At 40.4% G+C, this 24,191-nt stretch overlaps 1 protein-coding gene across 4 annotated transcripts in view; it reads right to left on the bottom strand.

Annotated features, from left to right (window-relative positions):
- Positions 1-24,191, bottom strand: part of LYRM4 (LYR motif containing 4) — a 144,973-nt gene that overhangs the window by 87,890 nt on the left and 32,892 nt on the right. For 3 of the 4 annotated variants that reach the window (XM_037844231.1, XM_037844230.1, XM_037844232.1), the window contains exon 2: positions 17,926-18,046. In XM_037844231.1, the coding sequence (XP_037700159.1) occupies positions 17,926-18,046 (121 nt within the window). Of the gene's footprint in view, positions 1-17,692; positions 17,787-17,925; positions 18,047-24,191 lie in introns of those variants that run through there. The other variant, XM_037844233.1, reaches the window with a different exon arrangement.

Below are 24,191 nucleotides of genomic sequence, written 5' to 3'. Positions count from 1 at the left end.
GAATTTAGCACCAGGAAGTCTAAATTTAAATGCAAGCTTCACCACATTCTTGATGTGTGACTGGGTATCACCTCGAAAGTGTGCAGTTGCCTCATCTCCAAAGTGGGTCAAAGAACAACCTTACAGGCTCCCAGGAGGACTAAATGCAGTAAAACCACCAAGTCCTAGGAAAATACCAAGTATTAGCATGATGTTTTCTTTAAGCTCTGCAGTAGAGGTGAAAGCATGCCTTATTTTGCCATTCATGTGCCAAGATAGATATATATCTTTCAAGTTGAAAATGATCCATAAATAGCCAAATCAGAAATCAGGAAAATATAAAAACACTGCCTCATTACTGCAATGGTTTCTGGCTTGACAAAGTTCAAGTGTTTTGGTAAAACTTATGGTGGCAGAATTAAGCTTGTAAAATTGTTTACCTCGTTAGCAAAAAGTTGTTATGCACACAACCTTAATACATGCATACTTATTTTAAAATTACCCTCTGCTACTACATTATGCACATTACAAAACAGATTCAAAAATATGCATTTTAAAAGATGAGATAAAATTCTCAATAAAAAGTCCTACCCTTCTTTCTTGCAACTCCCAGGACTGCCCTGCAGAAACCCTGAGGTGCCCCCACTGCTCGCATTTCAGAGATCTGGAGGATGCCAAAGAGGTTTATATACAACAGTGCTCACAGTGATGCTTTCACTGGTGGTTGGATTTAATTAAGCTTTCACTGCAGGGTGACAATAGGAACGATGTGACATCCCACAGTGACCTCAAGTCAGCCTTTGCCTGGGCATGTTCAGTGATACTGGGGAGAGGAGGAGGGGTTCACAGTGTCACAAGCAGCTAATTCAGGGGCTGAACACTCACTTTTCCCTCAGTACAGAATGGAAGCTGCCTGAAGGCAGGGGCAGGGACCAGATCTGTCCTATCATCCACTATCCCCCAGTGTCCAGAACTGAGCCTTACCACTTACATACTTGCAGAATTGATGCATAAACGCTGAAAGATTTTTAAGAAAACTTTCTCATGCCTAGTGGAAGCCCAGTTTTGTAAACGTAATAAGAGCATTATGCCACACTGTCATAGGCCCTTTTGGTTTATTAATTCACTAAATCCTCACAGTCACCCTCTGAGTCAGGCACGGTCATTGCTCTTATCTCAGAGACAGGGAAGCCAGGGTGCCAGGTGGTCAGTGGTTCGCCCCAGACTGCGGATGGTGAGTGGCTGGGCTGGGACCCGCTTGGGCTGTGTGGCTCCAAAGTCCTGCTCTTGACTTCTACCCAATGCTGCCTCTCACCCCCTCCATGGATGGGCCTGTTTCTGCTGTCTGGACGCCCAGACCATGTCTTCCACGTGATGGTCTTTCAGATGCAGGAAGATGTGTCTCCCATGCCACACACCCAAGTGCTTCAGGGACTTGACAGATGATGTGGATCCAGTCCTTCCAGCACTCGGGTGTCCCTCTCCTTTGGGTTTGCTTCAGTTCGAGCCCAGTCCCTGAAAGGTCAAACCTCTTTGGCGTCCTCCAGATCTCTGGGCCTGCAAAATTGCTGTTTGACTCCGGACGCTAAGCTTCAGTTTCCTCCTCTGAAAAACAGAGTGGTAACAATACCTTCCTCCTAGGAGTGCTCATTGTCTTTCTGTCCCAGTTTCCTTCCTCGGAAAGAGCATTGGCACAGCACATCACTCTCAGAGGAGATGCAAGAACATCAATCTGGACAGTGATGCTGAACTTTATGGGAACGAACTGTACTGGCTTGGGAAATAGCTTTCTTCTATTTCCATGGGTTATGATCTGGCTCTTTAACTTAATTTTATATGGTGACATTGACTCAATTCTTCATCTCTTACACAGCTCCTCCTTTCTTATAGGAAAAAAAAATCCTCATAAAAACAATTGATAATACATCAAAATATTGATAGGAACTTTAAGCCCTAATGTCTGAAGTTATCTGTGGTCATGATTTATTACAGAAGTTCCCACTGCTATAACTTGGCAATTAGGAAATATTGACAAATGCAAACGAGTTATTGATGTCAATTAAAAAAGCACGAGACTGATGAGCCTCCAAAAGTGCTTTGACACAAGCAGTTAGAGAGTAATGCCCATCAATACACATTTAACCGTGATACATGCTGAGGGAAATTAGGCTGCCGGAAACAAAGGGTGCTTTCACATTAAAAGTGTGATTATTTAAACTGATGAGCACCGAGTCAACAAGAATATCTAACAGAACATCAAATAAAGTCCTACAGAAAAAACTGGTGATTTGTCAGGTAGGCAAGGAAAGTATTCAAGAGGATTCAAAGCATATGGCACATGAGCTTAGGTAAAGGGTGGGTCAGATACTTGAGGTGGTTTTATCAGGTGAAGAGGCAGAACCTAGAGAAAAAGGCAGGCTCCAGGGAAACTTAGAATATCTTGATATTCCCAGATACCCTATATGAGGTCTTATATGCAGACCTGAATGAGCCCTGGATTTAATTTAAATGGACAACGCGAAGAATGAAGATTCCACTCTCTGCGTATGGGGAAGAGGTGGGCTTTGAGCCTGGGTGGCTGAGAGAACGGCAGAACTGGGAATCTGAGGGCAATTAGTTTAAGAGGAAGAGCAGATAACTAATTCAGTTTGGGCCATGACTGGGTGTCAAGGGCTGGTAAAACATCCAAGTGCAAATATTTACTAGATTTAGAGGCCAGCAGTTTGGATGAAAAGAGAAGAGCAAAGATGAAGGTTTGAGGAGGAGGTATGGTAAGTGACATGAAATTTGTAAAGAAGAACATGAATACAGGAAAGACTGACTGGTTTAGCAATACGGAGATCTTTGCTTTGGGGATAGCAGTTGCATTTGTGTAGAGAAGAAGCTAGACTTCAAAAAAACCAACCAGTACCTACTGTGGGAAAGAACTCTATCAGACAATGTCAAAGACAAGACACATTATCATCCTCCTTGTCCTCTTGGGAAGGCCATTCTCTTCAATTAAATCTGGGAGGGCCACATGGAGCAGTGACAGGTGGGGATTCTCACCCAGAACTCCAGATCATGTCAAGCAACCCTGGCCACTCATGTTCCCAAATTATATTCTTCTCTCATAAGCATTGTAAAGTCTGCAAGGGGTGAAACTGGTTCTCAATCCACAGAGAACTGGAGTTTAGATACAGAGAATAGGACTAGCCTGAAGTTCTTGTGAGGGAAAAAAATTCTAATCTTCCTTCATATGTCCCAAGAGCAACCGGTTTGAATTTAGCCTTCCAATCTAAACCTGGTTGTTTCTATGTACAAAAGGTATACAGTGTATCACTTCACACCCACTAGGGGGCTAAAATCAAAACGACAGATAATAACAAGTGTTGGAGACAACGCGGAGAAATTAGAATGCTCATACACTGCTGGTAGGAAGGTAAAATGGTGCAACTGCTTTGGAAAACAGCCTGGCTTTTCCTCAAAAGGTTAAACAAAGATATACCACATGTCCCAGCAATTCTGTTCCTAGGTATATAGCCAAGAGAAATGAACACAAATGTCCACCCCAAAACTTGTAAGCAAATGTGCATAGCAGCATTATTCATAATAGCCCCAAAGTGGAAACTACCCAAATGTCCATCAACTGATGCATGGATTAATAAAAGGTGGTATATTCACAGAATGCAATATTATTCAGTCATATAAAGAAATGAAGTTCTGTTGCATGATACAACATGGATGAACCTTGAAAGCACTATGCTAAGCGAAACAATCCAGACAAAAAGCTAGTTCTTTGTATGGCTGCATTTTATATAAAATATCCAGAATAGGCAAATCTGGAGAGACAGAAAGTAGACTGGTGGTGACCTAGGGCTGGAAGGGTTGGCGCAAATGGGAAATGACTGCTAATAGGTGATGAAATGCTCTAAAACTGACGGCGGTAATGGCTGCACAGTTCTGTGAATATACTAAAAGCCACTGAATTGTACAATTTACATGGGTGAACTATATGGTATATGACTTATATCTCAATAAAACGGTTAGTAAAAAAAAAAAACAAAAGGCATATACTAAATATTCTAGCAAACTGAGATACACATCATCTTGTGAAAACTAAACAGCATTGGCCTTCCCCAGGACAACAGTTCTCCCAGATGGAAACTGCACCAGAGATTTCCATCAATGGGCTGGACCTAGAGTGGTCCTAGTGCCGAGAAAGAATCATACTAGGAATCTGCCAAGCAACTCCTTGGGAAAAGTTTTGTGCATTGGCCTTTCCAACCTACCCCAAATTAAGCCTTGATATCCAGTTTCTTTGGGCACTACAAAATTTGGCACAATGCATTAGCAGTTGCCACTGGGTCTGTTCGCAAAAGCTATTGCCCTTTTCTGCGTCCACTGTCCTCCTTGCTTGTATCCCAAGGTGATCTGAAAGTAGATGTTGGCAAACAACATTTCAGCTGTGGTTGGTAGACCGTTTCAAAACAGTCCAAAGTACAGACATACTCCTAGCAAGAATCTTCATGTGCCGAACAAATTTTACAATGTCTTTCTTTGTATACAGATATGTTAATCATCTCCTTTTCTTCCCATACATTCCCCTTGAAAAGAGAGAAGGCACATGAATTTCTTAATAGTTCAACATGCACTTGGATTCTTAATTGGAAAGATGCCTGCTCCAAAGATACGGGACAACTGCAGATAATTCTTATTGCAAGGTTTAATGTGACAACTCTGTTCCCAGAAATGCAGGATGGAGGAGCTACAATTTACATGAATAACAATTCCTCAGTTGCATGAAAATATGTCCCCAAAGCATAAATAACTTCTCCCTGTTAGGAGGAGTCCATTCCCAAGGACCTGTCCCTGCTATTCTTTCAACATTAACTTCTGTTACTCTACTTGGCTGCTAAGTATCTTGTTTTGCAATATCAGCACTAACCTCAAGGAGCATTGTCACGAGGATATTCTCTGTCCTGCTGGATGGGAGCACATGACATTTCCAGTGGTAATATGAGGAAGTATCATTGTTTAATTGTGAATGCATTAGTTTTCATGGGTGCTCAGTCAATGTCTAATTACATTTTCTTGGTAAACCTGAATTTTTAGAATGTGCTGGTTTAAACAGAGCACCCTGGTAAGACATTTACTGAATATGCTCTTCCTGTATTTTCAGGCATGTATGAATTCTCATCAATAGGGCTCTCCCACAGGGTAAAGGTGAGAAGCTGTAGGGAACTGAATTGAGAGGTAAGGAGAGCCTGGTTCATTGCAGGGCTGGGACCCTGGACTTGCCTTGGTGGCTTCTGCATTTATCATGGGCAGGCTGATTTCTCAACTTCCAACCTCCTCCTGAAAACAGGGGGAACATGAACTTCATCCCAAGAGGCTGCAGAAGGCTGATGTGATGCTGGAAGGACCCAGAAGTCTAAGCATCAAAGTGTCTTTTTTGTTCAAATCTTTCTGCAAGAACTACTTGCTTCAGCAGTCCTTTCCAAAGTGGCTTTAGCCACACCACCCCAATTCTCCCAAGAAAATACAAATAGACTGTCACAAGTTTGCATGTACGCTAGGACTGCCAACTGCCTCCAGACAGAGAACTATCATAATTAGTTACGGCTCTAATTATTGTTGCATGCTATGAATAAAATCTCGTTAGCTTAAATAAGACTTTTTGCTTTGCTGATAAAGGTTATTCCATCAATACACTGAATGACATGGAGCCACTACTAAGAAATGCAAGTATGTATAATTCAGTCCTTTGAAATTAAAGCATATAATTCATCCAGCAAATATTTTCTATATGGACAAATAACCCTAATAATCCAAGATGCCACACGTGCAACTTTCATTACCTCTCTACCTCCTCTTTGAACACAGACACATGGAAGTCTCCACCTGTCACTAGAAAATAATTTCCTCAAATACAGACCAAAGTCACCATCTCCCTCCCCTGGAATGCATTCCAGTGGGCACTCCATAATGCTTAAGAATACAGAGTCTCCAAGATGACTGTTATGGAAATATAAGGAAAATGTTGTCAACACTCTGCTAAGACATATCCAGCTGCTCAGGCACTGTTCTATGTATATGAGTGTGGATGAGAAGATAGCTGTGGAATCGGGTCCTCCTACGTGGACAGGCTGTTGTCTGGAAGAGCTGCTTGCTAGGCCCATCAAGGGCTCCTGGTTCTGCCCACTATAGTCTGAATTTGAGAACAACTTTATTCAAATGAAGGTACCCCAGTTTACACTTTTAAACACCAACTGGCAGTATCTGCTATTATTATTTTCCCTTCATTGCCTGGCAGTCTGAAATGGGAGAGAGACATTTAAAATAAGGAAGGGTTTCCCCCTTGCCCTCCCAATTCTATTTGGTGGATATATTTTTATCGGCATTGATAAATATTTCATATTGAGACTGTCACTTGGAATTTAGTCTTCACAGTTCTTCCTAAATCACTGAAAAACACTTGGGAAAATCAGACCTATGTTATAATGAGTACTGTATCCTGAGAGACTGCAGACAGGTAAAGCCTCTGAGGCCAGCTTCGATGGAAGTAGAGAGCAGAACCCCTGAGAGAGGAGCCAGCAGCCCCTCCTCTTCCATGCTTTGGGGTTTCAAACCAAATTCTGACATGTCTCCATTTGAATTTATTTTAGCACTCAAGTTGTAAAGAATTATGGGAAAAAGCCCAACAGATTGAGGAGATGCTGTCTTCCATTTATTGAACATTTACTACGTATGGCAAGCACGTGCTGAGTGTTTTACACAGTCTCATCTCTACAAAGTACAAACAATTAGGCCATTTTACAGAAAAGCAAAATGAGTAACACAGTTCAAAGAGCTAGCGAGTGACAACCAGGATTTGAAACCACATTACATGCCTTTCATGTCTCCTAGTGGAGTGTGAGAGAAAATACGGAAAAAAGAAAGAGTTCAACAGCCTCACCTCATGCTGTTGGAATTCACTTCATCAGATCACACCTTATTTGCAGCTTGTTCTGGGGGGACAATACTCTTCATTTCCAGAAGGAGTTCTGGCGTCCCTCCTGGTAAGGAGAGGGCCCCTTTTTGGGTGCTGGTCAGTGGAGGACACTACTCATTGGTGGGTGCTTGCTGTTTTCAGAGGGCATTAGCACACAAGGTCTCACTTTGTACTCACAAAAATACTATGCAGTAAACAGGGTAGGTATTTGATATCTCCTTTATCTATTAGGAAACTTCAGATCTGAAAGGTAAAGACCTTAGTTTACAGAGTAAGTCAGAGGCAGTCTAGACTGGAGCCAATTCTTCTGATTTTCAGTTTTAGAACTCTTCCTTCTGTGCCTTCCTACCCAGTTGTCTTGCCTTTCTGAAGAATTCATGGAGTGCTTTACTACATCTGAGGCACAGGGAGTACAAAGGGGATGAAGAAAAGGACCCCTTCTCTCCAGAAGCTCATAGACTAAGGGCAGCAAATGACATTAACATGCCATTGCAAGGGTTTTGGTGGCCCAGAGGACAATGAGGCCCAAAGGAAGGGGACGGAGGGGCACTGAAGGCCTTCCCAGGGGGAGGTGGTGAGATGCAGAAAGTTCGAGTGTGCACTGGACTATGCTAGGCCCTGTGCCCGAGGACCCTGCAATGCAGCTGAAGAGACACATACGGGCAGGAAGCAGCTGGAATACTGCAAAAACAAGACACAAAGTCCAACTGTCCATGGGTGCAGAAACAGGTTCAAGCCATTTTCCTACTGATTCCCAAAACTGCCTGAGAGGAGAGAAACCGGTCAATGTCTTAGTAGAAACGAAACGGGCTGGGTTTTAATAAATGTCTCTAGTTAAAAAAAATATACTTTAATATTATGAAAAACAGCTACAGACAGCTGCTAACTTTAAGTAATTGCTAAGAATTATTCAAAACAACAACAACAAACCCAGACTAAGTTTGACCCTGGTTCATAGCAAGAGGCAAACTCATTTTTGCTCTTTCTATCAGTCCCTCTTTCCCACCCTGTTCCTTTTCAGGAGCTCTGCTGAGACCCAGTGAAGAAAACTTCATTAGTAAATGTAGCTAAGATCTGTCACCTGTAGGAAAGGGCAGCTTTGGTTTCACAGTTCACAGGCCACCTGAAGGCAGAGTGATCTGGGGTGTTAAAAGCTTTTTACAAAATGTAGCCAAAGGCTTTTCTCTAATAGGCCCCGCTGCAGTGGCCAATGCAAAGACCCAGCCTTACATAATCACAGTATTATGTAACCCAGTTACTCCCACACATGCTCAACAAAACACATTGCCTCGCAGATCTGTGCAGGCAAGTTTTCTTTTCAAAGGCAATTCAGTAAATCATCCTTGGTCAAAATCTCACATTTGCAGGTATTTTTCTGGAATCTAACAATCATTATCAGTTATTTTCAGAATCACAGGATGTCAGGATTGAAGGGGGTCTTTGAGACGGGTGGAACACCCCTGCCATTTCCATGTGGGAAGCTGGTGTTCTGAGGACCGCCTGCCAGCTGGAGGGGTGGCTGGGGTGGGAACCCAGGACTCCCGGGCTCCCCGGCCTGCAATCCCCGGCCTGCGAACAGTGACTGACTGTTTATCACGTATGACTATCACGTGTGACTATGCCTTTGTCAGCAATTCCGGAATGCATCTACTTATTAATAAAATGCCATCACCTGCGCAAAGAAATCCCAAATGCCAAGCTCAACAAGGCATTTAAACTTAGGTTGTTAACAAGAGCAGATTCATAAAAACAAGTCTTGTGCTATTTGGGATTTTGGAAACCAATCCAACCAATGCCTTAATAGTTTGTAGAGGAGGCCTAGTGGGCCATGGACTTCAGGGCGAGGTTATGGCTAATGAGTGACGGACTTTGAAGGGAAACCCTTCAGACTTGCAAATTGGTGTTCTTTTCACTACACTGAGGAGGTAAGATGGGTGGGGAGGGGAGCTGTACCTTGTAGGCTGTATGAAGTGGAAATGTTTGGAGAAAAGGAAAATATTTAAAACAAGGTTTTAATTTTGCATGAGCATTATTTGAAAAAACTGAGATTGTTACAGTACCACTTCACTGGGGATTTTTAGGACTTTTTGATTACTTATAACTGACGTCCATGAAACAGAGCTTTAATTACCAGGTTGAGGAAGCTATAACATTTTGGCCTTAGTATTTCATAAACACAGCAAATACTAAAGTAAGAATGGCAGTCCTTTGCTTTCAGTAGAAAAACTGAACGATGATAATGTTTTTAGAGAGATTATGTGTCACAATAAAGGATAGAAAGCCACTGAATAATAGTGTTAGGATTTAAATTTAGGTGTATCTTGCTCAAAACCTCTACTTTTACCCAGCATACTTATTATGTCTCAGGAAAAAAAAAATCCAGTTTTTTAGCCTGATAGATGCATAATTTGGAGAAAGCCTTCTGATGGCACCAATGTAACTGTCCTTCATTCAGACACAGGTAAAACATACCAAACCTAACAAGAGGACTAAATTGCAGATATGGAGCATTCAGGAAATGAGTACAAGCACTCAAATACACCTGGGCCTGGGGGTCACTGTCACCTATCCTGCCACCACAGAGGATACTGGGACAGAAACATCAACTAACACAAACAAGGGCGAGCCCCTTTTATTGCCCTTCCTAAAAGATGTGACACTGTTCCTCTGTCATCACATAAGACTGTCTTGTGCATAAGCATGATTGGAATCAACTTTGATTACTTTAAAGGACAAGCCAAGCAGTAAGACATCAAAAGGTTTCCACTGAAGGGTGCTTCAGTGATAGCTTGTCAGAAAAAGCACAATTGGTACTGCAGCCTTCAGCTCTATGGGGAAATTCTGAACAAACACTTCTTAAATAAGGTAGCTGAACTTGCTTTTTTTTTTTTTTTTTCCCTTTCAAAGGCACAGAGCGAGAAAATTTTTAAAGAAATGATAAAGGCACCTGGCCTCCAAGGATCAAACTATTAGGATCAAACGATTTATGAGCCTGCACAAGATAAGCTGTTACTTTCCAATATGAGTTTTTAATGAACGGTTAGAGAAAAAAACATATGCCTTGCTTTCTTCACTCATCTCCAATGTCTTGTTTACCTTTTGTCAAGATAAGGCCACCCGGGGTGTGATTCCCTTTCCCAAGAACCAGCTAACAAGTGAGAAGAGCTGTGGGCTCAACATTCTCAAGATTGTGTGGCCTTGGGAGAATTCTTCTAGCATGTTAAGGCTGCATGTCCTCACCTTGAAAGTGAGACTAATAATACCTCTGTCACAAGGTTGCCATCAGGAGAAACTGAGAAAACTTGGGATGTTGAGAATGGAGTCTGGTGCATAGAATCATCACTGATAATATTCATCAAAATCATCATTATATCATCAATAAAACTGTCTTTTTACAGATATGATAAATAAGAAAATAAGTAATTTGCTGAGTTGAGACTAGAACTTCTGTCTCTTGTGTATGAGACTGGTGTCCTGTCCACCTCAGAGCTGATACTATCTCCTTCAGTTTTAAGCGCTTCGGCAGTAACCATATACTGCAAGGAATTCCAGAGCGAACAGCGATGGTGGACAAAATGGGAGAAGGATGGCTACCACAAAAAAATGCCCAAAAGAAACACCTGCGAAAGCTTCCTATAAATAGCATGAATGCTGCCTTCTTCCCGAGCTCTTTGCACATGGAAGTATAAAAAAGAACTCCTGTGGTATATGAGAAATCCAGCAGTGAGATACACTTCTTCTGGAAAAGAAATGTAATCTGGTTTTGTGCACGTCAACCTTGGAGGAATCCAGCAGATTTAATGGGCCATTGCCAACCAATTGAGAGGCATTCCTTTTCCAGGAATGCCAACTGTGGGAATAATACTGTCCCAGACTCAGGGACATACCTGAATTCCTAGAAAAACCAGGGAGGGAGGAAATTAGCTTAAATTCTTGTATGACGTGGTTGTTTCTAGAGCTTCAACGGAACTAGATATTGAATAGACTGAAAAAACGAATGTCATACACAGGCTAAGCTACAAAACTGAACAACTCTGTTTTCTTCAATTTCTACAGGGGGCTGAGGAATGTTTCATTCAGATTGAAAGATTTCATAAAGCCAAAAGATATTGGGTTCACTTTGGGGGCAATTCTGGTCATTGTATATAAATTCATGTTGATTTCCTGAGGGAAACTGAAGTTCAAGACAGAGTACTTAAAAATCTCCTTTGCTTCTGACTGGTTTATTATTATTTAAAAATATGTAGTCTGATTCTTTGATCTAATCTTAGTTGATCTATGTAGGCATAGGGGAAAGTGCTGCTGGAATACATTCCTAAACTCTATTTCTATTCAATTTAATAAGAGAAGAGATGGATCGTGGAACTGAGAGGAGAGATGTCTCCAAAGAGTCAAAATGAGAAAGAACTTCTAGAAGGTTCTAATGGACCTCATAATTCCATCCCAACTCTGCCAACAAAGAGTTTATAAAGTCAATTCATACTTATATGGCATAGAGTGGGCGCTCAATAAATATCTGTGGAAAGAAAATGTGGGAGTAGAATTACAAACCACGCAGTTTACTTGATTTATCTAAATGATTGTGCTTAGTGTAGCGAAGAAGGCAGCCAGGGAGCAGGGAGAAGACAGACCAAGAAGAAACTAGTACGAACATGAAGGTGGGGCTTGGGAAATGCATTTCAATCTTTCTTTTGCCCATGATTTATCACATTATTGCTCTTCAACTACTATTTTATTTTCTTTGGAAGAACATGGGCTGCTCACACGTATGCTCTAGTACTGGTAAAGTGTCTTCTACCAGGAAAGGCTAGTAGCAGAGGTGCTAGCAACATTAATAAAATAATTCAATTTTCCAACTTTCCTCATAGCGGAAAGGTTCAACCAAGAGAGGTTTCTGGAATTTATGATGGCATCCAGCTTTGCTCATCCATAGCCTGAACCCTGTGGAGTTAAGTTCTGGATGAAAAATGGTCAAGAAAAGCTGGGCAGAGTAATTCACTCCGAAATCTATCAGTAGCCTCTGCAAATAAAGAAGAAGGGAGCAGATATTTATGTGAAACGTTGCATCATCATGGAATTTTAGAGCTGGAAGGAGCTTTAGAAATAGGAGTATAGTCCTTTCATTTTACAGATAAGGCTCACAGATAATAATTCACTTGTTCAAGCTTAAAATGACTTGAGCTTCCTTCCAATCTTCCAATCCCAGACTCAGAAGCATTTAACTTTATTTTTCCCAATTAAAGCGATCAACGACTAGTAATAAATCTTTTCATGTATTTTAAGCGCTCTTAAATGATTTCCCATTATTCCGTCAAAATGACAGCCAAGTAAATTTTAGAAATTCCCCCAAACTATCAAAAACCTACTTAAGTTAAATGGATACATGTAGGAAGATAAGGGGTTCACTATTACTTTTTTTGCAAAGGACCTGAAACAATCCTATCTTTGAGCAGGCTATTTTAAAAGGATGAAAACTTTGAGTAAGATATCACTTTTAACCACCAGCTAGGGCACTGGAGCAGATGTTGCAACGAATGACCATGAGAGAAGACAGTCATTGCTCCCTAGGTCCCCACTTCAAACCAGGTGCATTCAAAAAGTTACTGATGGACTTTTCTCTTGAATGGTTATTTAAAAGACTAAAACATAAAGTAGCAAATAAAAATAAAAATAAATACTGGTTCAGAGACTGTCACCTACCAGCATCCAAAATGCCAATAAAGTAGGCAAATTATTTTGATTTTAGTGATTTACAAAAAAAGAGTAATTAAGTGTAAGTTAAGAGACAGTGAAAATGCTTCATCTCACACATAACAAAAATGCATGCTACATGCAGTAACAACCCTTTATTGGCTAACCATAATGTCCTGCTCTTAATCACAACTGCAAGTCCATAGCTTTGGGTCTGCTACATCCAGTGTATGACCTGTTTAATTAAAAACAAACAAACAAACAAACAAAAAAAACTAGCTGAAGAACAGCTTTTATGGTAGAAAATTGTGATCACTGAAAAGCTGATCAAGATGGCAAGTGAGATGCGCTTCAGGGCTCTGTCCCCCGCCAGCAACAGAAGCTTTGAACGACCAGCAAGAACTGGCAGAAACATCTTTCTCAAAGCTCCAGGAAACTGTTAAAGGACTGTGCTAATAGGGTGAGTGTCAAATCAAGAAAAAGGCTTTTGCAGAAGGATCTCATGGTGCCTTGGCTAGCCCTCCCCCACCCCACCACCTGCTTGGCATGGAGCCAGCCTGTGCTCCCAGTGCAGATCCCTCTGGTCCTGGTTCCGGAGGAAGCAAAATAACCCTCGTGCACAAACTGGGAGCATGCGTATCTGGCCTCATCTGTCTGGTGGCGGCCTGAGGGACTCACCGTTTCCAGAACTTGTAGAAGGCAGCGTACGGAGCTCTCCTACAGAACGCTGTGGGAGAGCAGTCAAGTGGCTGCCTAGGGCAAGGGACTGCTGGCTGTAGGACATATAATGTAGTGCTCAGGACCCTGATGAAACTGTTTCCTAGGAAAGGGGGGATATTCCTGTCCTCCTAAATGGGGATCATATGCACACGCCTAAGACAAGATGCATGCGCAGAAAGGACCAGGGAGGCCCTTACACTTTGGCCTGGAGTTATTCTCTAAACTCTTGTATGGATAAGCTCTGAAGGAAAGCACTTGCAAAGGTCAATCTCCAAAGACTGGGAAAGGTGCTTTCTTTTTCTTTCTTTTTTTTTTTTGTGTGTGTGTGTGAGCTCCTGGCATTTAAGGAAAGCCTGTTTTAACACTATATAGATGGCAGTTTAAGAAATAGATGCCTCAAAGTCTAAGTTCCAGTGATAACACATTAAAATATGAAAATGTCCTGGTTTCAACAAAAAATTACAAAAACCATCAAGAAACAGGAATTAAAGGCCCAGGCAAAGGAGAAGACTAAAGTATTAGAAACCATCTAAGAAGAGGACCAGCGCTGGGACATACCAGACAAAGATTTTTTTAAAATGGTCCAAAACATGCTTGAAGAGCTAAAGGAAAACATGGACAAAGAATTAAAGGAAATCAGGAAAACAACAGATGAACACAAAGAGAATATCAATAGAGAGATGGAAATTATGGAAAGGAACCAAGTAGAGCGTAAGACTACAGTAAGAGAAATTTAACATTCCCCAGATGGGTTTAACAGCCAGATTGAAGCTGACAGAAGAAACTTAAAGATAAGACAATTGAAATCATCCAGTCTGAAAATCAGAAAGAAGGAGGAAGAAAATGAACAGAGCCTGAGGAACCTGTGGGACACCATCAGACATACCAATATACACATTGTGGGAGGCCCAGAAGGAGAAGAAAGAGAGAAAGGAGCAGAGAGAATATTCAAAGAAATAATGCCTGAAAACTTTCCAGACTTTATGAAAGACATGAATATAAACATCCAAGATACTCAATGAACTCCAAACAGGATAAACCCAAGTAGGCCGACACTGTGCCATGTTATAATCAAACTGTCATATGTCAAAGACAGAGAATTCTAAAAGCTGCTCAATAAGATTAAGTGCCAATTTCTCATCAGAAACCAGGAGGTAAGAACTCAGTGGCAAGTCAGAGTTACAGGGCTGAAAGCAAAAAACTGCCAGCCAAGAATTTTATAACCAGTAAAACTGTCTTTCAAAAATGAGGGAGAGATTAAGACATTCTCAGATAAACAAAAGCTGAGGGAGTTTGCCACAATGAGACTGGCCCTAGAAGAAATACTAAAGGGAGCTCTGCAGGTTCAAAGGAAGGGTCACAAGACAATTGACTGAAGCAACCTGTAGAAATAAAGATCTCCAGTAAAGATAATGACAAATATAAATACCAGTACTATTGTATTTTTGGTTTATAACTCTCTTTATTTCCTACAAGATCTAAAAGGAAAATACACAAATTGTAATGATAAATTAGTGGTTTTATACTCACAATATATGAATATATAATTTGTGACAAGAATTACATAAAAGTGGGGGAACAGAAGGGTATAGGAAGATATTATTTGAATACTATTGATGCTAAGTTTGTATCAAATCAAATGATTTTGTTATAGATTTAGGATGTTACATTTAAGCCCCATGGTAACCTCAAAGAAAATAATACGAGAATATGCAAACTCATAGAAACAGAAAGTAGAGTACAGGTTGCCAGAGGTGGGGCCCAGGGGCAATAGGGAATTAAGGCAAATGAGTGCAGGGTTTCTGTCTGTGGTGAAGGGAAAGTTCTAGAAATGGATGATGGATGTGATTAATTCCACTGAATGGCATGCTTGGGATGGTTTGGGAAGGGAATATTTATATTGTATACATGTTTCCACAACTTTAAGAAAAGAAACAAAGATAAACTGAATAGATAACAGTCACTAAATGCAATACATCATATTAGATAGGATCTAAGAATGGAGGAGAAAAGGCTCAAAAAGACATTACTGGAAAATAAGAAACAATGTAATATAGATTGTAAGCTTTATATCAGCGTTAAATTTCTTGAACTTGATAACTGCACTTAAGGTGATTAGATAAGTGAATATCTTTGTTTGTGGGAAATGAACATGAAAATATTATGTGTTCAAGGAGTGTGATGTGTGCAACCTGCTCTCAAATGTTCAGAAGCTAGATAGATATATAGATAGAAAAAGAGGGGGAGAGAGGGAGGGGGAGGGAGGGGCGGAGAGAGAGAGAGAGACAGAGACACAGAGAGAGAGAGAGGGAGGGAGGGAGGGAGGGAGAGGGAGAGGGAGGGAGGGAGATGACAGCTAGAATGATATGGCAAAGGGGATAAAATTGGTGGATCTGGGTATCTGGGGGAGGGGGTGGATGTTGGAGTTCTCTGTATGATGTTTGTATTATTTTTGCCACTGCCCTGTAAGCTTGAAACTATTTCAAAATAAAAAGTAAAAAAAAACAACAAAAAAGCAGATGGCGAGATTGGGATGGCTCCAAAAGCTCTGCCCTGATCTAGAATTGGGAAATATCCTTATCTGAATAGCACAGTTGCTGACAGACAACTGGTGAACTAGTTCTCTGATGGAATGAGAATGTCTCTCGAGGTCCTGGGCCTCTCTGAGGAGCATCTTCTGGGATGACATGATGACCTGCTGTTCCACTAGGTTAATAAGGAAGCGCTGTGTCTGACTGTAGGCTGACAAGTTCATCAGCCAGCAAGGAAGGTGCTGGTTGTGAGACTGTCCTGGGAGGGCATTCCTATCCAGGCACATGGGTCTGGCTGCTCCAAAAGACAGAGGCCCAGGAAGTTTAAGAGTCTGTTTTAAGTGGGGGTTTATTAGGGATGTCTAACGAGGATATGGATTTACTAAAGATGTCTATTAAGACCACAGTCTAGTCTGTTTTTTTGCAAAAGTGTAATTTTAGCAAATCAAACCAAGAAGGGAATTATAGAGATATATCAGATTATTTACAGGCCCCCTTTCTAAGCAGTTTCTGCTCTGAACAGCTTTACACTAAAGATAAAACCAGCCTGTTTTGAAGATGCTTGCCAAGTTCTACCCATGAAGGTGCCGATGAATTGAATCTTTCTGAGTTTAAGCAAAATAAGGACTCAGGCTGCTTGTTTTTCTAAGTTCCAGAGCTAAAGGATCCCATAAAATTCCACCACAGATGACTGGAAAATGCCATCCATCTAGAGTTTTCAAAATGGAGAGTCATTTATCTGCCACTATGAAAGTATGTGCAAATGTATAGACTGGTTTCTTTTTCTGACTGCCCTATTACCTTTTCATGCCTTTAATTAAAGATCATTTCCTAGGCTTCTATGAATGTGGCCAAGCTATTCTATTTCTAGACAACTATAGAACTCAAGGAGGGTTATCAGAATCAGAAACGTTATCCTAGAAGGGAATGTTCCATTATGTAGGCAATAAAAGCAGGACTTTGAATCTTGACATAAAAAGAAAACTACAGTTTTAAATATTGCTTTGTTTTGAATTCTGTTGAGAGTCAAGCATGCAAAAGGGTTTAGGGAAAAATCATCATCCGGTGTAATGTCAGACAAGCTGCCAACTTCTGATGACGAGAAAGAAGTACTCTCCAAAACTTGACAGCAGAACTTTATGGAAAATGGTAAGGGATTTCCCCCTGCACACTTTATAAATAAATCTACTGTAAGTAAGAGAGAAAAATAAATGGAAGCAGAAATGGAGTTTACGGGGTGATTGTTGCTAAATTGAAGAAGAGTGAAAACGGTGACGATTCTAGAGAAAAAACCAAGAACACTATTTCAGCCTTTGACTTCCTAATCAATTCTGCAGACAGACATCTCACACTGCTCCAGAGACCATGCTGCTGCATATGCTCCACTCCACCTCATGAAAAAGAGAAAAACAAGCACAAATCAAGGTGATCTCTGGCCCTTCTATAAAACAAGAACACCCTGCAGGGTCCTTTCTAGGGTCAGTACCTCTGTAGTTGTGCTTTCCACCATCTGCACATGCAGACATACTTTCCACATGGCAACATAATCCAGGTTTATCATCAATGGCAGGCTTTTCAAGAAAAGGTCAACATTATATTTACCTTGAATTATGATTTAAGGATGCTAGGAGAATTAGAATGTATTTATATATTCTCTGGCGTTTGTCCACGTATAAATGTGCAATATACATCTTACAAGGATCTAGATTACAAAAGAAAAACAAACCAAACCATAGTTATATTAAAGTTCCCCACACCTAAAGCATCAACCTTTAATAAACTATGAGAACTCAGCTTTCCAGTAGGATGCATTTCCTGGAAATACTGAAAACTGGATACTTTCCTTTGTGCTCTCCAAGAATGCAGTAAGGTAACAGGTCAGCTTTTCACATCTATATGAGTAAAAGGAATAGAGTTTCATGATCCCAAAGGGTACATCATAAACACCGAAAGTAGTAATGTCAAATCAAGGGAGAAATGTCAATACTTAAAACTCTAATGAAAAATAGGTAAATTCTTGAACCACCTTACCTGCCGACGAATTATTCCAAGGTCTCTTTTGGCTTTATTCACTAGGGTTTGAATTTCTACAGGATCTTTTACATTTTTATTTTCTCTGAAGGCATCTCTTATCCGCCTGAGAGCATATGTTCTAAATGAATTCAGGGGAAAAAAGAAGAGGTGTCAGCGTGTCTGAGGTTATGATTTTTAAATGAATTTAAAAGCTTTTCCTCTAGAATTATCTGTTTAATATTCCTCTCTGGATAATTTGTTCTTGGGATGGGTCCATCCATTATTACTCTGAGATGACTCAGCAAACAGATTTAGGAAAATCAGCCCCATACAAATGGCAAACTGCCTCTGAACTATGGCTTGGGTTACTGCTTCTTTAGAGTTATTGACATCTGGCTTTCTGCCATGAACATGGATATCTGAACCTTTACTGTAAAGAGACAAATCAAGAATTATGAGGCTAAATGATGTATCCCTTATGCCTGCACCAAAACCATGGTCTCTGCTGGACCTGGGTTGGCTTTCCAAACCCTGCCCTGTATTTTGGCCATCATTTCCTCTTCTGGAATAGAGAGGGCAATGCTGTGATCCCCACTGGGATTCTACCACAGGAGAAGCCTGGAGTTATGCCAACATGCTCCCTGCCCCTATCCTGAAAGCATATGCATATGTCTATACACATGCACTTGTGTGTGGGTGTGTGCACACATGCACACACACACACACAGCTCCAGATATGCAGAACAAAATCACAGTTCCAGAGCAAGACTTTCAAATCAGACAGGTTTGGGTTTGAATCCTTGTTGCAGCTCTTACTATTGCAGGGCACTTGGGCAGTTTCGTTGACGTAAAACCACGTTTCCTCATTTGTCAAGCTGGCATAGTATCACCTACCCTACAGGCATAGTATCACCTACCCTACAGTGCTGTTGTAAGGATTAAGCTTTATATTAATGCGTGTCTGAAACTGGGCATAAAGCCTGGTCCATTGAAAGACTCAATAAATGCAAGTTAGTCTTGTTGTCCTTATTCTTGTTACACCTTCAAGTCATTGACAGCCCCCCTTCTCAGGTCCCGGCCTTGCCCTCTTCCTGCAAACAAAGCTCCCCACCCCTACTCTGCCCCTCTACTGTGAGTTCAGAGGGCACAGTGGGCTGGCTCATTAGAATCACAGGTGACTCCATGGTCATTAACCAGACAAACTCCACAGCTGCCAGATGCTACTTCCTCAACACCTGTGCCCAACCACCTACTCCAGCTGGAAGATGAGGGACTAAGGAGAGGCAGCCCAGTCAGACCCAGCAGGCATGTTTCCTTCCCTCTCTTTAGTGATGTCAGATTGCTTAGCTGAGAACTTTAAACAGGAGCTAAAGAAACTATTTGGTAAGATTCATGACAATTAGCTTCAGAAGAATGGAAACAGGCAAAGAACTGAGAGAAGGGGAATACCATTTTCCTTGGGGGTTGAGGGGAAGGATTGGGAGATGGATACAATTTACTGGGAAATCTCATTTTAGGAAGGAATAATTTTATTTTCGATAATTTTTTTCTAAAGTAACAAGTTTTAAACAATGAAATTTCCAACCATGAGGCTGATTAGCATTTAAAAGCAACAGTAAACCCAAATCTTGCAACCATGTAAGAACCACAAAGGAGAAAGGCAGACAGTTTAAGGACTTTTTTTTAGAATATGACAGTGCAACAGACTTTCATCTTAACCCTTTGTGAACCAACTGGAAGCTTCTGGGTGCTTAATCTCAAACTTTGGGGCTACAATGACTGTAAAAGGAATCCATGTAAAAGCAGTTGCTATATAATTTAACTGGGGTTTATTCACTCATAAAGGGATATAGGAAGGTTTAACTAGTAGAAGATATTAAATATATATTTTCCTCATGTGTAGTTGTTAATCTATCACAATTTCAGACAGCTAGGTGAGCAAGAAGCAATTTCTGGTGTTTTTCTTGCACAGCCTAATGTTTATTTATATAACACAACATCACTCTTCTTCCTCACACCCACATGCTCTTCCAAAACAGTTTCTTTTTTGGCAGTGATCAGAGCAGGGAGGGGGCAACATTATTCAATTCTAATATTTTGTTCCATATGCAGAATTGGTTTTATAACATGAATTTATCCTCCAGGAGTTGTCCATTGTTTTAATTCTTCATTCAGGATGCTGCAAGGGCCTTTTGGAAAAGCAAAATGAGCAATAGTAGTCATTACTAACTCATCTTCCTAAATGCAAGCAACTAGCACAGAATAGCTACGGAAAAAGAGTGCTGCTTGGGATGTGAAGAGCTAAGTTCTTCCAAAGTTTAAGGAAAAATTAAAAAAGAGTTTAAAGCACTCAACAATTCATATCAATTGAGCAAAAGGTCCACAGTTCCCAATATGTGTATTCTTGTTTGTCTCCCCAAATCTCCAAAGTTCATACATGAAGACATGAAGCTCTAGCTAAATCTTGGGATTGGATGTGTTGTTAAATAATCGAGAGTTATGATACTTCAATTCTGGATACACCTTTGAAATGAAGGACATAGAGGTTCCCTCTCTTTCATGTTCCTCCTAGGAGCACCACCTAAAACATAAGATGTTTTCCTTTGCCCCAAGAGAAGACATTTCATTTGGTTCAGAAACTGAAAGCTACTATTCCATGAACAGCTTGTTTCTCAGTTGCATGAATTCTGATTTCAAATAATCACAGTTTTGTAAAGGGAATCAGAAATCTGGCTGAACCTTTAAATTTTGGAGGAGACGGCTAACTGCCAAACCTTTCAAATCTGCCTCTGCCCTGATTTTGATTATTTGCATCTTTTTCGCCAGCTACTAATGTAAACCATTTATCCTTGAATACATTCTGGCTGTTGGCCTCTTGATTATATCACTGAGCAAGAACATTTCAAAGAAAAATGTGCAGATGCTGCAATGGAAATAGCAGCCAGCTGCTGCACAATGCCTCACATTAGGATGTACCTAATGAGTCAGATGCTGTTTGAAATAAGGCATGAAAAATTAACACATAAAGGGCAACAGAACAGCAACAGCTAACAAATGGGAAAAAGCAGATTGCATCCACAGAAACAGGAAGGTATGTGCTGCTTACACAATCACTGCTCTGCTTCCATCCCCCTGAAGCTTTGCAGAGTTCATTAGATTCCCATTTGGCTTTCCTTCCCTCACCCCAGCCTTTCCCCTTCTTCCTACCCTCAGATCTCCAAGTGTCCAGAGGTTCTTCTATTGGCTGCCCTTCCAGCATTGCAAGGATAAAACTCCTTTTGAAAAGCCTTCCACCCCTCAATTCTACCGGCCCCAAAGCAATGCAGCAGGCGGTAGCAATCAAAGCTCCTTAGTGCCAAGGTCCGGCTTCACATTCTCCCCTTCCCAGATCACTGACAGCCAAATGAAGTCTAAAATCAGAGCCTTCTCAGCACTTAAGAGGCTCACGTCTACTTTAGCTTCAAGAAGCTGAATCCCAAAGTACAATCTGGAAAAGCCAATTACTCTAATGCCTCTCATTTTTGTCATCCTTCATCACCATTCCAAAGGCTGAATTCTCTGTCCATCCTGTACAAATATCTGTGCTTTTCTCAGCTCCTCCTAACCCCAAGTTGAGTATCCCAATAACATAACAACCCAACCCTTTCTACTGTCCTCTTTGGGGCAAACTTGCATACATCTGCAATTGCTTGGAAGAACATATCCTCTACCTACTTGCTTTATTTGCATTAAGAGGAAGCTGTTTAATTCTAGCACACCTCATATCCCACAGGGCTTAGAGAAGAGTGCCAGTGTGTTCTTGGATCCACTGATCCTTCTGGACACATCCTTGAGTCCATGCCATCTGACTAGACCATGTGGTACACCACTATGTCTCTGTTATCCGCTCACTTCCGGGTCAATTTTCAAGGCTTACTATCTAAAGGATACTCAGCATATAAAGAGGCCACAAATTTTAGGAAATTTTAAAAATTATCACAATTTTTAATAAAAATAAGGTCTTTTAAAACCACCAAGTTTTATAATGATATGAATGATACCATCTACAATCCTTTACCTAGGTATATTTGCTCCACTGATGGAGAGGTCCATCGGATGATTTTTCTATTGGTCTTAAGATATACTAGCTATCTCTCCCCTGTCTCCTTGGTGGGTTCATCTCATTCTTCTGCCTCTTAGACAGGATATTCTCTAGGGCTCCATATGTAGCACTCTTTTCTTTCTAGTAAAATCTGCCCTGGCATTGGCACTCATGCCCAAGGTTTCAACTATCATATAGATGCCACAGGCTACCACCCCTCTCTAGTGTAGACATCCATTCTGAGTTCCCCATTCATACAGGCCAACAGACTTCCAGACTTGTCAACAAGAATACTATACAGATTCTTCTACTCAACACATTCAAAACTGAAGTCACCATCTTCCTTTCCTCTTTCCCCCAACAGCCAGTACTTCCTTCCACTGTTAAGAGTGTCTCCATATAGCCAGTGCTCAAGTCAGATACCTGGAGAGTAATGCTAAATTCCTTTCTTTCTCTTAACTCCCTATATTCAATCACCAAATCTTATTGCTTCAACCTTCTCCATCCCTTCTGAATCACTGGTCACATCTCCATTCCCCTCAGCCCAGTTCTTGGTTCAGGCTCTTATCTCTCATACAAATGCAATAGCCTCGGGATGACAGTATGTATGTGCGTGTGTGGCACATAATGAAATGGATATTAGCAATAAAGAGAAAGTTCAAGGACCATTAGAAGGTCATAAGAACTTCTGGGTAGATAACAGAGTGGGAACAGAGCAGAAAGTTTCCTCCTTATGAATGTAAATTTCCACTAGGATGTAAGCCCCACACAAATGGTGACTTTTGTGTTGGTCACCAATAAGCATGCTCAATACATGTTTACCAGATAAATGAACTTATCAAACTATCAGAGCCAATATCAAGAGATCTTCAAGAAAAATACCAATAATCAATAAGGAAAATAGAGCAAAGAATACAAAATTCCAAAAGAAACAGAATGACAAAAGGGTTTGCAGCCCCCAAACTGAAATAGTCCCTGAAACATAATCATTACAAAATTCACAATGAGAGTTCATTCAAGAAACGTTCTGAATACCACTTATGTAAGCACTATGCTAGCTGCTGAGGCTACTGAGGAGATAAACAAGGTTACTGGCCTCAGGAAGACTAGGATCTGCTGCGGGATGAAATCTATATAGACAAAGATGAAGAGAAACCATTAAAAGTGAAAACAAAGGAGTGCAGGGGAGTTTTAGGGGGTGATGGAATGATTCTTATCTTGCCTGGGGTAGCATTTTCACGGCCCCTGTACTTGTCAAAACAGTAAATTATATACTTAAAATGGATGCCATTTTTGTATATAACTCATTCCTCAATAAGTTGACTTTTAAATAAAAAATAAACAATATAGAAGTTATATTTTATCATTTTTTTAAGGCCTACATACTGCATTTATTGATTTATCTTTTAAATTGCTTTTTTGTTTTTTTTTAATCAGAGAAGTTACAAGTTACAGAAAAATCATGTATAAAATAAGAGTTTCCACATACCACTCTATTATTAACACCTTGCATTAGTGTGTACATTGTTAGATGGATCACTTTTAAGCAAAGGAAAAAAAAACAAGAAAACAAAGACTGTAATGCTAGAAAATAATTACGTATATCGCTGAAAGAAGTAAAAGTTAACGCTGTATCATAAAAGCAGAACAGAGGACAACTAGAAATCAAATTTAAGTCATGAAAAAATTAAATGCACTGATGGGCAATATGATAAGAAAAAAATTAACTAATCTTCAGAACAGGGCAAAGATATATACCCATGAATAATAAGTGTGAACAAACTGAACTGAGATGGTAATTAAAATTATAATTAGAGAAAATGTCTCAGAAGTGATTATAAAAAAAAATGAGAAGATTCATTGACTTTTAACAGCCAGAGGACAATACCAAGGTATTTACTTACAATACACTAAACTCCAAGGTCAGAGAAGAAAAAAAACTTTAAGGAAGGACAAAGAAAGGGAACTTTAAGTCGATGATGATTTTGAATGGAAGGTAGGTAAGTACATCCTCAGATTTCTAGTGTGAACTGATTTTTTTCAGAACTCTCAAAGAAAAATGCTGCTTTCCACAGTCATTTGCAGTGACGCTTTGAGGGTCCAAAAAATATGAAAGAATAGCTGTAGTTTACGGTACAGGTACCATGCATAGGGAACTATATCTATTTAATCTCACACACACCATGATTTGGAGAGATTAAAA

The sequence above is a fragment of the Choloepus didactylus genome, chromosome 7 (assembly GCF_015220235.1).
Source record: "Choloepus didactylus isolate mChoDid1 chromosome 7, mChoDid1.pri, whole genome shotgun sequence".
NCBI classification, from domain to species: Eukaryota; Metazoa; Chordata; class Mammalia; order Pilosa; family Megalonychidae; genus Choloepus; species Choloepus didactylus.
This window is presented reverse-complemented; position numbering and strand designations above follow the sequence as displayed.